The sequence below is a fragment of the Myodes glareolus genome, chromosome 5, assembly GCF_982192425.1.
Source record: "Myodes glareolus chromosome 5, mMyoGla1.1, whole genome shotgun sequence".
Taxonomy (NCBI): Eukaryota; Metazoa; Chordata; class Mammalia; order Rodentia; family Cricetidae; genus Myodes; species Myodes glareolus.
Window position 1 is genome coordinate 14,369,484 of NC_142030.1, and position 13,747 is coordinate 14,383,230.

General features: G+C 49.0%; 1 protein-coding gene across 1 annotated transcript in view; it reads left to right on the forward strand.

Moving 5' to 3' along the window:
- The window catches only part of LOC148121981 (epoxide hydrolase 1-like), a 109,085-nt gene that overhangs the window by 92,818 nt on the left and 2,520 nt on the right, over positions 1–13,747 (forward strand). The window contains exons 4-7 of the mRNA XM_087906075.1: positions 6,515–6,742; positions 7,289–7,418; positions 8,024–8,232; positions 10,681–10,789. Of these exons, the coding sequence (XP_087762201.1) occupies positions 6,515–6,742; positions 7,289–7,418; positions 8,024–8,232; positions 10,681–10,789 (676 nt within the window). The remainder of the gene's footprint in view (positions 1–6,514; positions 6,743–7,288; positions 7,419–8,023; positions 8,233–10,680; positions 10,790–13,747) is intronic.

The following is a 13,747-nucleotide window of genomic DNA, read 5'->3' on the forward strand; positions in this document are numbered from 1 at the left end:
GTGTATCCAGGACAGTTATGACTCTGGACTTCAGACAGCAAACTGAACTTCAATGACCCGGAGGCCGAGTGCCAAGAGATCACCGCTGGCCCTCCATCTAAAGAAGGGACTCTGGGACCTAGGGTGTTAGGACGGCCCATGCCAAGCAGGCCTCTTTTTTGGTGGAGTTTTGGGTTATGTGTGGGAAAACTGCAACCTGAAAATATTATATTGAAATTTCAGAAATAATTCATAATAGAAACCCACGTGCCACTCTCGGTTGCGTGATTTCAGCTCCCACTGTCCCACCCTGTCCTACCTGCTTCCTAAGCCAGGCCTTAGTCCCCTGCTTCAAAACTGAATGCTCTAGGCATCTGTTACTCACTCAGTGGTGCTCAGCTATCACAGAGACTGTCAGAATATGGCAGAGCTGTGTCCTGATTTCATTTCATAACAGGTCCGAGGCTCAGGTCCAGTAATATTGGCAAGGCTGTACAGAATACAGGCTGCGGCTACCATTCTCCTGGATTGTAACATGAAGGGGGCTTCTTGTTTTTTGGGGTTTTTGTCTCGCCTGGCCCCCAGCTGTTTAGTCCCAGAGAAAAATCACACAAAGATTTCTATTAGTTATAAAGCTGATTGGCCCATTCGGTCAGGCTACTTATTAGCTAACTCTTACATCTTGATTAACCCATTTTTCTGACCTATGTTAGCCATGTGGCTCAGTACCTTTATCAGCTGGGGCAGATCACATCCTGCTGCTTCGGTGGTCTAGGCAGGAGTGGGAGGATTCAACTTCCTCCTCCCCAGAATTCTCCTGCTCTCCTGCATCATTTCCACTTCCTGTCTGGTTTTCCGGCCTATACCTCATGCCTGGCCAATCAGCGTTCATTTAAAACATGATTGACAGAATACAGACAATTCTCCCACAAGACCAAGATTAAAAATATTGTTTGACAATTTATGCTTAAAGGAATGTGGGATAAAAATAAACTGATACAATTACTTTGAACAATAGTATGATGAATTTTCAGAATTAGATAACATATTATCTTAAAACTCAGCAATATCCCTTCTGGGCCTATTTATAAAAGATGTTTACTTATATCATAAGAACATGTGTTTAACTATATATATAACAGAATTATTTTATCATAGGCAGAATCTGAAAACAACCCATATGTACCTCCTTTATATCATTAATAAATGAAAATCATCATGTTTTTAAATAGTCATAAATATTATAAAGAATCAAAAGGGTCATTTTAATTCAAACTCATCACAAGCATTGTGAGCAGTTAAGTCTCAAATTCAGATCTAAACATGGGCCGGTTTAGAAGCTCAGCTGGGCTGTTTATACGGCCCTGGCCTAGGGCCAGGGCTTCTACAGCGATAGTTCTTGAAGACAGTATAGTCCTGTATCCATCTAAACAGACCTGGAAATTTTTTTCCCTCTAGATACACTGCATGGTAAGAAACATAGAAACCAACAATCTGTAGTTTCTATAAGCACATTTTTTAAAAGTGACTCAGCTTAACTTTTTCCAATTTTTAAACCAGAAGCTTTACCCTGGACACAGCATGTGATGACTGGAACAGAGCATCCCTAGAAGAGAGATGCTATCAGGGCTGGCAGGCCTTTGAAGACATACCTGCCAGTAGGAGCTGGGAAGACCTTGGCATTGGCCATAGGGGGAGGGAGCACCCTGGACTAAGGCAGCCCTCCTCCCCCCAGTCCTCCTGCACGGTGCTGGTGGACTCCAGGTCAGAATGGAGCCCTGCTGGAGCAAGGGAGTATGTCACATTCAGCACAGGGACTTCAGTTGGGCAAGCATTCCCCTCTCATGAATGCTTCAGCCCCAGTCTCTACCTGCTATAGCAGGGAGAACTAGCTGTGAGCAGAGGTGGGCAGGATTACATAGCCAAAGAGGAGTGACGAGAAGATAGCAGAGGCTCCTCGCCCGGGGAACTTAGCTGGAGCCTGTGGCGAGCTTTCCCCGGGCCTGCCTTTTCACCCATGGTGATGGTGGAGGGGGAGGGGCCCAGCAGTCTCAACAGCAAGAGGGGCGATGGGATATTCCCAAGGGCAGTGAATAGGCTCCTCCTCTTCCTCATATCCTCATTGTCATTGGCTGTCATATTTGGGACTTTGTAGATGGAAGTTTCTGGCCTGCCCAGTCCCACAACCATTCAGTCCCAAAGAAACACACAGAGGCTTATTTGAATTATAAACCGTTTGGCCTACTAACTCAGACTTATTATTAACTAGCTCTTACAACTTAAATTAACCCATATTTCTTACCTATGTTTAGTCATGTTGTTTGGTACCTTCTCCCAATAAGGCATTCTCATCTTGCTTCCTCTGTGTCTGGGTGGTGACTGCAGACTAAGCCCTGAGTCTCTGTCTCCTCCCTTCTTATATTCCCCTTCAGTGCTGGAATTAAAGGCATGTGACTCCCTAGTACTGGGATTAAAGGTGTGTGACATCACTGCCTGGCCTCTACTGGCTTAGTTTTGCCCTCTGATCTTCAGGAAAACTCACTTATTAAAACATAAATAAAATATCACTATAGAAAATTTCTTTTCTGTGTATTTTTCTGGTCATTTGTTTTCCCTCTTTTGAGCTGCTCATTTCCCATCCATTGATTGGATGACTTTTTGCAGGAGGGGGGAGGTGTGGGGGGCATGTCATATCTGGAGCTCAGTATAGAACAACCCTACCCCCCGTCAGACGTGTAGTTCCGTGGGCTGTCCCTTCACTCTGTTGATGGTTTTCTTTGCTGTACAGAAGGTTTTTGATATCCTGTAATTGGCTCGTGAATTCTTGAGATTTCCTGGCCTATTGAGGTCCTTCCCAGAAAGTCCCTGTCTGTGGGGTCTAGATCGCCTTTGAGTTGTTTCCTTGATATTTCTCTCCAGCAGTTTCAGAGACTCAGGTCTTAATGAAGGTCTTTGCTCCACTTTGATTGGATTTTTGCGCAGGACGAGAGATGTGGCGTTAGTCTTCTTCTACACTCGAATATCCGGTTCTCTCATCGCCATTTGCTGAAGCTTTCTATCAACATGTTTTCGACACCTTGAAATTAGGTGGCTGTCATTGTATAGGTTTATAACGGGTCCTTTCCTGATTTCCATTGGTCCGCGTGTCTATTTTTATATTACATGTCTATATTTGTGTGAGTATCATGATGTCTCTGTCACTATAGCTCTTTAATGGAATTTGAGGCCAGTTACTGTGATATTTCCAGCATCGTTCTTTCTGCTTAGGACCGCTTTGGCTATTTGGGACTGTTTGATCCAAATAGATTGTTTTGAAGTAATCTTTTTTTAATGATTTGTGAAGCATATTGTTGGCATTTGGATAGGTACTGAGTTCATCCTATAGACCACTTCCACTAACCTGGACATTTCCACAATATTACCTACGTACTCATGAGCATTGGACACCTTTCCTTTTTCTAGCATCTTCTAGTTTCTTCTTCAGTGTTGTAAAGTTCTCACTGTAGAGGTCTTTCACCTCCTTTACTACATAGATTCCTTTTTAAAAATTAACTTGAAATTTTTATTCCTTTATGCATATGGTGTTTGCCTGCATGTATGTCTGTACACAAAATGCATGCCTGGTGCCTGCAGAGGCCAGAACAAGGCACTGGATCTCCTGGAAATGGAGTTACAAATGGCTGAGTCACCATGTGGACGCTGGGAATCTGAACATCTGGAAGAACAGCCTGTGCTCTTAACTGCTGAGCCATCTCTCCAACCCTGGTAGTTTACTTTTTAAAAGTTATTGTGAGTGGATTCTGATCTGTTTCTGATTTCTTTCATATAAAGCTATTGGCTTGATATGGTGCTTTTCCACCCCATCCTTCCTGAAAGTGTTTATCAGCTAAGTGTGTTCAGCAGGGTCTTTAATTATTTTTTTTTTGTGGGGATGGAAGGGTATAAGAGTTTTGCTCACATGTGTGGTTGTGTAGCACATGTGTGCCTGGTGTTCACAGAAGCCAGAAGAGGGTGTCAGATCCCCAGGAACTAAGGTTACAGATGATTGTGAGCCACTATGTGGGTGTTGGGAGTGGAACCCTGTCCTCTGGATGAGCAGCTAGTGTTCTTAACTGCTGAGCCATCTCGCCAGCTCCCTTTAGGGTCCTTTAAGCATAGGCTCACGCATTTTAGCAATAGGTATAGTGCAGCCTCCTTTCACATTTGTATCTCCTTCTTTTAGAAATAAACCTTTAAGTTTCCGTGCACTGTTTGAGCCTTGTCCCTATGCATCCGCTCTGTGTTAGCTCTGCCCCTTACCCGCCAGTCTCAGCATGGCTAACCAGGTCTGTGGTCAGTGCGTAGGGCCAGGTGCCATTATTTCACTTAATGATGCCCTGGTAGGCAAGGGGGATCATGTGGCATTCTGAATGCCCAAGAGGGAATTCGAAGCAATTCCCTCAAGTGAAAAGTGAATATTCTTCATGTATGAGTAAAGAAATAGATACCAAGTGCTGAGACCCTGGAGGATCAATCTTTGATCCATCAACTTATGGAGAAGGAAAAGAAAATTCCTGTCATATTTCCTGTGGCCTCACACACCATCCCAGTTCCAGCCAGTGTTTAGCAGTGATGGGCAGTTTTCATGTATCTGTTAGGAATCTTGGAAGGCCTCCCCTGTAGATAAATGGGGAGCTTTGTAGGATGGCTCCCTACCCCCTGGGCTGTAATGCTGTCCTCACCTGCCTATGCAGACCCACTACCTGGAGGATTGGGCCTTCAGTGCAGGAGGCTCTGGATGAGTGAAGCTTTGCCATTGGCTATTTATGGGCTCATGTGAGCGCCTCTGACAGCCACAAGGGTGCAGCAAACACAGGCCTCTGAATTCAGCAACTACTAGAGGCATCTGCTCCAGAGGGCTAAAATGCCAGGATCCCTTTCCTTCCTGGATCTCCTCTTCTCTAGCCTCAAGATGTTGCTTAGCGGGAGGCTGTGTGTCGGAGTCTCAGAAGGCAGAGCAGTGATGGATGCTACCCTAAGAGCCAAGGACAGGAGAGCAGCCCTGGCCTTTGCAGCTGATCCCTTCGTGAGGTCAGGGACTCTTCTTAGAATAGTCTGTCCTTGGACAGTCTCTCCTGAGAAGATCTTCAGGGACCACCATTATTCAAGGACACCTGAGGCCCTTTTAACAGCAAGAGAATAGGCCAGATGGGTGCTGGAGATCCCTTGTTCCGAGCCTGTGCCGGGGAAGAGGCATCAAGGACACACCCCTGTCTCCACAGACAGCCTGGCTCCAGATGGGTTCCAGGGTCCCAGTGCAACACCATCTAGGGGCTCCCAGTGGGGAGGGGTGGGACCAGGAAGGCCCCTGCTGTGGCTGATGCTGATGGTAGCCAAGCTGTACACACATCTCAACTGTCGTGCTGGGCTTTTGTGTTACGTTACCTGGGACTCTGGCTGGATCAGGGCAGAGGATCCCCACAGAGAAAGCACAGACAACAAGAATTATCAATAAAGTTCCCACTGGGCCACGCTGGTAAGACCCCATCTCAGTGTCTGCTAAGTTGGGAGGGTCAGTGCCATAGGGCTCATGGCGAGGATATGAAGACAGAGTGGGAGTTGGAGAGTGGGGTGCCCAGGTTGGGTGTTGGGCGTGTCCTCAGTCTGAAGTCGCAGCCTGCAGAAGGTCAGGCAGTCCCTGTGGGGTCTTGGGGCTGGGCAGGTGCTTTTGGCAAAGAGCATCCGTCCTGTGGTTATTTCAGCTAACAGTTCAAGGGTGCCGGCCATCACGATGACGTCATGGTGGGAGGAGCATGAAGAAGCTGGTCCCACTGCAGCTGCAGTCAGGAGTGCAGAGGAATGAATTCTTGTGCTCAGCTGGCTTTCTTCTTTCCGTTCAGTCCAGCAGTAACCTAGTCCGGGAGCTGGTGGTGCCCACATTAGTGATGGGTCTTCCCACCTGAAGCTAACCTAGATAATCCCTCACGGATTTGCCCAAAGACTGGTCTGCTAGATGATTCTCCACCCTGCCAAGTCAAAAGTTCACAGCAGCTCTCACAAACCCTAAAGGCAATCAGATGTGGAAACACTTAGAAAAACCAGAGCCACTGTGCAAACTTTTCAAGTTCACATCTCTTGGGGCAAAATACACAGAACCTGACGTTAGGACAAGTGGCCCACGGAGGAGGAGGAAGCAGGTCAGGCAATACCCAGGACGGCACTAAGCTGTCTTTCTCTTTCAGTGGTGGCAAGCTAGGGAACACAACTTCCACTCACTTGCTACCTGGTAACCATGGTTACTAGAGTGTTGCAGCACAAAGCCTCAAAGACAACAGTCCTGGCCTTCGGTTCACCTTGGACAGCAGAAGGCTGAGACAATCTTGTGTGATCTGGTCGGACTGGCAGCCTGCGCTGGACCTGGTGTTTGCAGGATGTTCTGCTGGGTCTGGGTTTGTGGTTCTCTGTGCCATCTACAGCTATTTGGTGCCTCAGTGCCCAGGAGCCTCCACTGCAGCAGGCCCCTCCTCCCCTCACCCCGACTGTGCTCTGTCCCCAGGGCTGGACATCCACTTCATCCACGTGAAGCCTCCCCAGCTGCCCTCAGGCCGCACCCCAAAACCCTTGCTGATGGTGCACGGCTGGCCCGGCTCCTTCTATGAGTTTTACAAGATCATCCCGCTGCTGACTGACCCCAAGGCCCACGGCCTGAGTGACGAGCACGTGTTTGAAGTCATCTGTCCCTCCATCCCTGGCTACGGCTTCTCAGAGGCATCTAGCAAGAAAGGTACAGGGTGCTGGAGGGCGGCACATTCCAGACTGTGCCTCATATAGCCAAGATGCCATGGTGTTCTCCTTCTAAGATGAAGCAGGGAAGCTAGCGAGTCTGACAGACATTTTAGGTTCTACATGGCCAGTTCTTTAGGGGTATGAGCCAAGGGGACAGACGTGGCTGCCTAGCACTGCTCAGGCGTGGACTCATGCATTTGCTGCTCAGGGGCAGCTCCAAACCTGGGCCATGCCCTGCTCTAGGCCAACATGGCTAATAAAGTCCCTGTGCAGGGCATCCTGCAACCTACAGTGCCCAGTCAAGCATTGCACACACCTTCCTGCCTGGCAGAGCGGCAGCTGCTGAAACACGGCCCTGAGGAAGGCAGCTCTCACCCTTTCCCTGTGTCTGGGGAAAGTGTTCTTGCAGCTTTAAGATTCCTTCTAGCTTTCTGTGGGCCTCTGTTTCCTCAGCTTGGAGGGAGGCTGGTCTAGGGCACTTGCAGGCACCCGAGTGCTCTGAAGGCGTCCTCATGCCTCCCCTGTCTGTACCCTTCACCCTCAGGCTTCAATACGGTGGCCACCGCCAGGATCTTCTACAAGCTGATGTCGCGGCTGGGCTTCCAGAAATTCTACATTCAAGGCGGGGACTGGGGGTCCCTCATCTGCACCAACATGGCCCAGATGGTTCCCAAGTGAGTCGATGTAGTCTTCCAGGCATGGCACAACCTCGCCAGGATCTGTGTGTACACCATCTACACAGGACATAGGGCTGTTCACCCTAGGTCCTCTTCAGAGGGAGACTGGGCGCTCCCTCTAAGCTAAGTCCTCCATGGTGCCGAAGAGGGATATCTAAGAATGAAATGCACTGGCCCCACCCTCCTCCTGGAGTAACACGAGAGTGGTGGCCCTTAGACAGGCACCCAGGCTAATCACAGTGAGGAGAGATACACTGACATCCACGGCTGTCCAACCATGGTGGATTCTGACACCACAATCCGATATCACCTACAGTGTACTGCGTGGCGTTCATACCTTTCCTGGTATACATGTGGTCCATGGGCTGCAAGCTCATTGACCTTCACAGTTCGCAGACTCTGAAACTGTCCTGGCCAGAACTCTCTAGAGACTGTCCTTTCCCGCCCCTCACCTCCAAGTCCATACGTTCCCACTGGGGCAGATTGGTGAAGGAGGCTGGCTTGTGCTCTTCAGTTCTGTGGCCTGTCTCTGTCCTCCTCCATCTCTTCCCCAAGTCCTTCATAGCAGGCAAAATCACCTGTGCCTGTTTCTCGGTCCACAGCCACGTGAAAGGCCTACACTTGAATATAGCTTTCATGACAAAAAATATCTACACCCTGACCCCACTCCTGGGCCAGCGCTTCGGGAGATTCCTTGGCTACACTGAGCGGGATATCGAGCTGCTGTACCCCTTCAAGGAGAAGGTTTTCAACAGCATCGTGAGGGAGAGTGGCTACCTACACATCCAGGCCACCAAGCCGGACACTGTGGGTAAGCAAGGGCCTCAGAACAGAGGCTGCATTCTCTAGGGAGGCGGGTTCCTGAGGTCACACATGCTTTCCAGGTTCCCAGGATAATCCAAGCAGCTCCACTAGTGTAACTCATCGCGTGCGCAATCATCGTGTGCGCAATCATCGTGTGCGCAATCATCGTGTGCTCCAGGGGCTGAGAGTGCTCATCCCCAGCCCGATTTTTAGTTCTCTACAAGGGGTAAAGAAAAAGGGCTTGGGGCAGAAGTCTAAGGGTTCAACAGCTCTGGGTGCCACAGGGACTAGAAGTCTCAGCCAACTCTAAGAGGAGGGCTAGCCACCATTCCTGTCCCCCAGGTTCTGTTCATTTAAAACCTGCTTGCCAGGCAATGGTGGTGCACTGCCCTTCAGAGGCAGGTGGATCTTTTTTTTTTTCCAAGACAGGGTTTCTCTTTAGCTTTGGGGCCTGTCCTGAAACTCGCTCTTGTAGATCAGTCTGGCCTCGAACTCACAGAGATCCACCTACCTCTGCCTCCCAAGTGCTGGGATTAAAGGCATGTGCCACCACCACCCGGCTGGCAGGTGGATCTTTTTAAGTTCGAGGTCAGCCTGGTCTTCAGAGTGAGATCTGGGACAGCCAAGGAGGTTACACAGGAAAAACCCTGCCAGGAAAAAAAGAAAGAAAGAAAGAAAGAAAAACCAACTTGAAAAGCTTGCAGTTTTACCAGGACCAGTGAGCAGGTCCCAGTACATTTAACTCATTTATTCACAGTAAACCAGTAAAGTGTTAACAGCAAAGGCAGGTAGGAGCACAAACCAGTTTTCTTTCTTTCCTTTTTGGTTTTGGTTTTTCAAGGCAAAGTTTCTCTGGGTAGCCCTGACTGTCCTGAACTCACTCTGTAGACCAGGCTCACCTCGAACTCACAGAGATCCACCTGCCCCTGCTTCCTGGGTGATTCAAGGCGGGCACCACCACTGCTCAACTTACAAACCAGTTATTTAAGGACTGCAAAGCTCATCTACAGAGTGATAAGTAAGGATCCCTAGAAAATGCCTTTGTCCGTCTCTACAGACGCGAATCATCTGCACTGCTCTGGCTTTTCTGTAACCTATGGAGCCGTGAGGTGACTTAATAACAAGAGCAGATGGGACCTTAAAGCAGCGGCTCTTAGTCTGTGGGCTGTGGCCCCTTCGGCAAACCTCTGTCTCCAAAAACATTTACATAACAGTTCATCATAGTAGCAAAATTACAGTTACGGAGTGCAACGCAAATAATTTTATGGTGGGGGGGGCACCACAGCATGGGGAATTGTAGTAAGGAGTTTCAGCATTAGGAAGGTTGAGAATTACTGCCCTAAAGGAGTGGAGGACTGGGAAGGGTTCTCTGGATGTTGCCCTAGTTCACTTAAAAACACCCGAGAATTGTTGGATCCATTTCTGGGCATCTCACAGTTCCTATGGCTACAGAACATTCCAGATACTAACCAATGCTATGGTCAAAGCCTTGTGTTTTGATTTGGTCTGAGGCTTTTGCTGGTTGTTCAGGGTCTGCTATTTTGGTTTTGTTCGGTTGATTTGGTGCTAAGACTCAGTGAAGAGTCTCAGGCATATTCAGCAGGTATCATACCACTGAGCTCCACCCCAGGGCCCTAGAGTTTCAATCTCTGAAATGTTATCTGGTATCAGTCATGTGTCAATATTTATAATTGATTTTCCTCTTAGGTACTTTTAGATGGTTTCTCTTCTTTTCTTTTCCTTTCCTTCTATCTTTCTTTTGTGCGTGTATGTATGTATGCATGTATGTATGTATGCATGTATGAATGTATGTATGTATGTATGTGCCTGAGTGTATGCATGTGCACCGTGTGTGTAGGAGTCCTCAAAGGTCAGAAAAGGGTATTCAATCCTCTGGAACTGGAGTAACAGGTAGTTGTGAGCTTCCATGTGGGTGCTGGGAACTGAACCCAGGTCCTCTGCAAGAGCTCTTAACCACTAAGCCATATCTCCTGTTTTTCATCTTAAGTATAAAATTCTCATCTTTATAGAAACAGCATTGTAAGCTGGGTGAATAGCGGAGTTTTTGAGCATTTGTGAAGCCCTGGGTTCAAGGCTCAATACCACAGAAAATGTGTGTACGTATGCATGTGTTTGCTTGTGTGTATGTGTGTGTAAACCCGTGTGTGTGCATATGTGTGTGTGTGTGTGTGTGTGTGTGTGTGTGTGAGAGAGAGAGAGAGAGAGAGAGAGAGAGAGAGAGAGAGAGAGAGAAACCCAGTCCAGGAGATCATGGGAAGGACTGGACCCATTTACCAGATGACATTACAAGGCCTCCAGATGTGGGGCATGTGGAGGGCTGTGCTGGAGACAGGGCTTCTACCTATTACAACGCTGATCCAGTCACACACCTCCGTCCTGGAGTCATACTCTCTGGGGCCAGGCTCGAATCCCTCCCTTGCTCCTTCCCATCCAGGCTGTGCTCTGAACGACTCGCCCGTGGGCCTGGCTGCCTACATCTTAGAAAAGTTCTCCACCTGGACCAACCCAGAATACCGTGACCTGGAGGACGGAGGCCTGGAGAGGTGAGGCCCCTCGGCCCTGCAGCAAGGAACCAGTCCCTAGACTCTACCTCTCCCTGCCCATCACTCATCCCTGATCAAGGCCCGCTATAGAGGGCTAACAAGCTCACCTGTCTTTGGTGTCCTACACATCCTACTACCCCACTCGTGACCAGAGAGACCCTGTGTGGAGGATGGAGAGATGGAGGCACCCACAGGACAAGTGTCTAGTTCAGTAGGTTAGTGATACAGAGGACTCAGAACTCGGCAGCTCCCCCTACAGGCAAGGAGTCTCCAGGACAGTGAGCAATACTTATTGCAAATAATACAATAATTTATATTATATTATATTATATTATTGCAAATAATATAATAGATGCTCACCCAGAGCCTCTACAGACTGTAGGTTAGATTCTGTGGTGGCCAATGAAGAGAGGGCTGTAGAAAAGACTGGGGAGCCATCCCATCTCCAGAGTTCTGGAAGTTGCCCCATGCATAGGATTTTAGTCCTGTTCCTTAGCCCGGTGTAGGATTTCGCTCCGGTCCCCAGCCCCCTGGGTCTACGCCTTTCTTTCCTTGTTTGTGCTTTGACACACAAAGCACCCACCCCAGAGCTGTGGGCAGGAAGAGAAAATGAAATGGGATGGGATCTGCCCAGGGACAGAAACACTGTTCTGTCTCCACTCTCACCTCAGCACCCACAGCAGCCTGATACAGTGAGTTTTCAAGAAATGGATGATAGCCGGGTGGTGGTAATGCACACCTTTAATCCCAGCACTCGGGAGGCAGAGGCAGGCAGATCTCTGTGAGTTCAAGGCCAGCCTGGTCTACAAGAGCTAGTTCCAAGACAGTCAAGACTACACAGAGAAGCCCTGTCTTGAGGAGGGGGAGGAAAAGAAAAACAAAGGAATTGATGGTAGAAGAACAAGCCTGTGGGCGAAGGGCTGCGCAGGACCAGAGGAGACATCTGCTTCGTCTCAAGGGAAAACGCTAGGATGTATGCCTCACTGAAGATCACTAAGATTCTGCTGGGCGGAAGAAGGGAGCTGAGGCAGAGAGAAAAGCAATTTAAACGCAAGTTGAGTTTGGACTTGTCCAGGGACGTGAGCAGATCCGTCAGGGACAGGTCACCAACCCGTTCCTCTGGGCAGCTCACCAAGAGCCCGGACAAGTCCTCGCCCTGAGTCTGTCTTCCGCAGAGCACACTCAGCACGAATCCTGACTGAGGGAACACTCCTGGGTCCCTGGCAAGGAACTTGGTATGCTCCTTGTGACCATGCCTGCAGCCCCCTTCAGTCTCTGGCCTGGCATGAGCAGCCCAGATCTCTGAGGATTACGTCAGGTAGTTATGGCAGGAAGAAGACTCACACCCGAGTCCGGAAGTGGCTGATGTGGTAGATGAGCAGCTGTGGTCAGGCAGAAGACAGAGAGCTCTTTAAAGAGCTCCAGTCCACAGGATTAAATCCCGGAGTAGTCGTCCCCGCAAGGAAGCTTCTCATCACCTAAATTCTCCCTATTTTCCATTTCATAGAAATATTTCTGTAATGCCCCCTTAGCCCTCAACACTCCAGGATGTCCCTGCCCTACTCCATTAGTGAAAGCAGGCAGAGGTAAATCAAAGCATGCTTCAGAGAATGGAAAGATCATTGGGCAAAGGGACGTGGGAAGTCGCGGAAAGCAGCAAACTCTTCCTACGGCTGGCTGGTCTCAGTCCATAGCTGCTAATAATCAGCTAAATCACGACCTGGAGCTGAGCTGAGGGCCAGGTAGGGAGAGCAGCCTGTGTAGTGTGGTCCAGGTGCCAGGAGCAGGGACAGGCACCATGGGAAGAGAGAGCCAGGGCAGCTGAGGTTGAGGGAACAGGGAAGACACAGAACCAGGGTTCCTGGTCCAGATATCAATGCCTGGAAATGGCACATCTCCAGCTTAAGAATGGAGACTAAGAGGGAGGAACCTGTAGGTAGGACTGTGAGGACCCCTGAGCCTTTTTCATGTAAACACACATGCTTGCATGAGAGTGTTCATGCACATGTGTGAGGCTGTGAGTATGCATGCCTAAGAACCAACACAGGTGTGTATATGCATTATGTGTACACAGGTGAGTGTACAACTCTGAGTGTGTAAATATATTAGTAAGCACAGGTATGCGAGTGTATAAGCCCTTAACCACTATGCATATATGTGTGCATGTGCATAGGTATAAATATGCAGGCTCCTGAACACTGTGATTAGGTAGATGAGTGTTTGTGCATTCATGTGTGTACTGGCATGAATGTCAAATGGTCCGTCTCAGCATAGACAGTAAGATCATTCTTGGCATGGTTGTGTTGAGGGGCAGGGCCTGGACCCAGACATGTAGAGCTCAGGTGAGAGGTCTTTAGAGCCAAGTTCAATCTACATAGAAAAAAATCTGAAGGACAGCACCAAGGGAAGCTGCAAAGTTTTGCTTACCACAAAGAAGGGAGAAAAGGGAAAGGAGAAACAAACAGGCAGGAAAACTGGGGAGACAATACCCAGTAAGAGGCCCCTTCCTCTGGGTCTGGGGAGCAGTGACAGTTTCTGAATACAGGATTGAGAAAGGTTTCAGGGGAGGTTGCAGGCAAGTGACCGGAGCATGGATGTTGGCCAGGCTGGGAACAGGAGGACCCTAGCGATATTGTGAGCCCCTCGACTGTAGGTGAACAGTCCAGGGAGGAGATGACTGAGAGTGTGGGGCCAACAAGGCGGATGGGGGAGCCCAGAAAAGACCTAGAAACCCAGACAGATGGCTGACACGACTATCTGGTGGGCCAAGACGTCCTCAAAGAGGGTGGCAAGAAAAGAGGGAAGGGTGGGTACCAGCCTGCTAGGAAGAACCAGTTTGGGAACTTCAAAAGCAGTAGTAGCTAGGATTGGGTTTTCCGGAGGGCCAGGAGAACACATGGGGGCTTTGGACCACTGGAAGGCTGAAGAGCAGATAACCACAGAGTTAAGGCTCTAAGG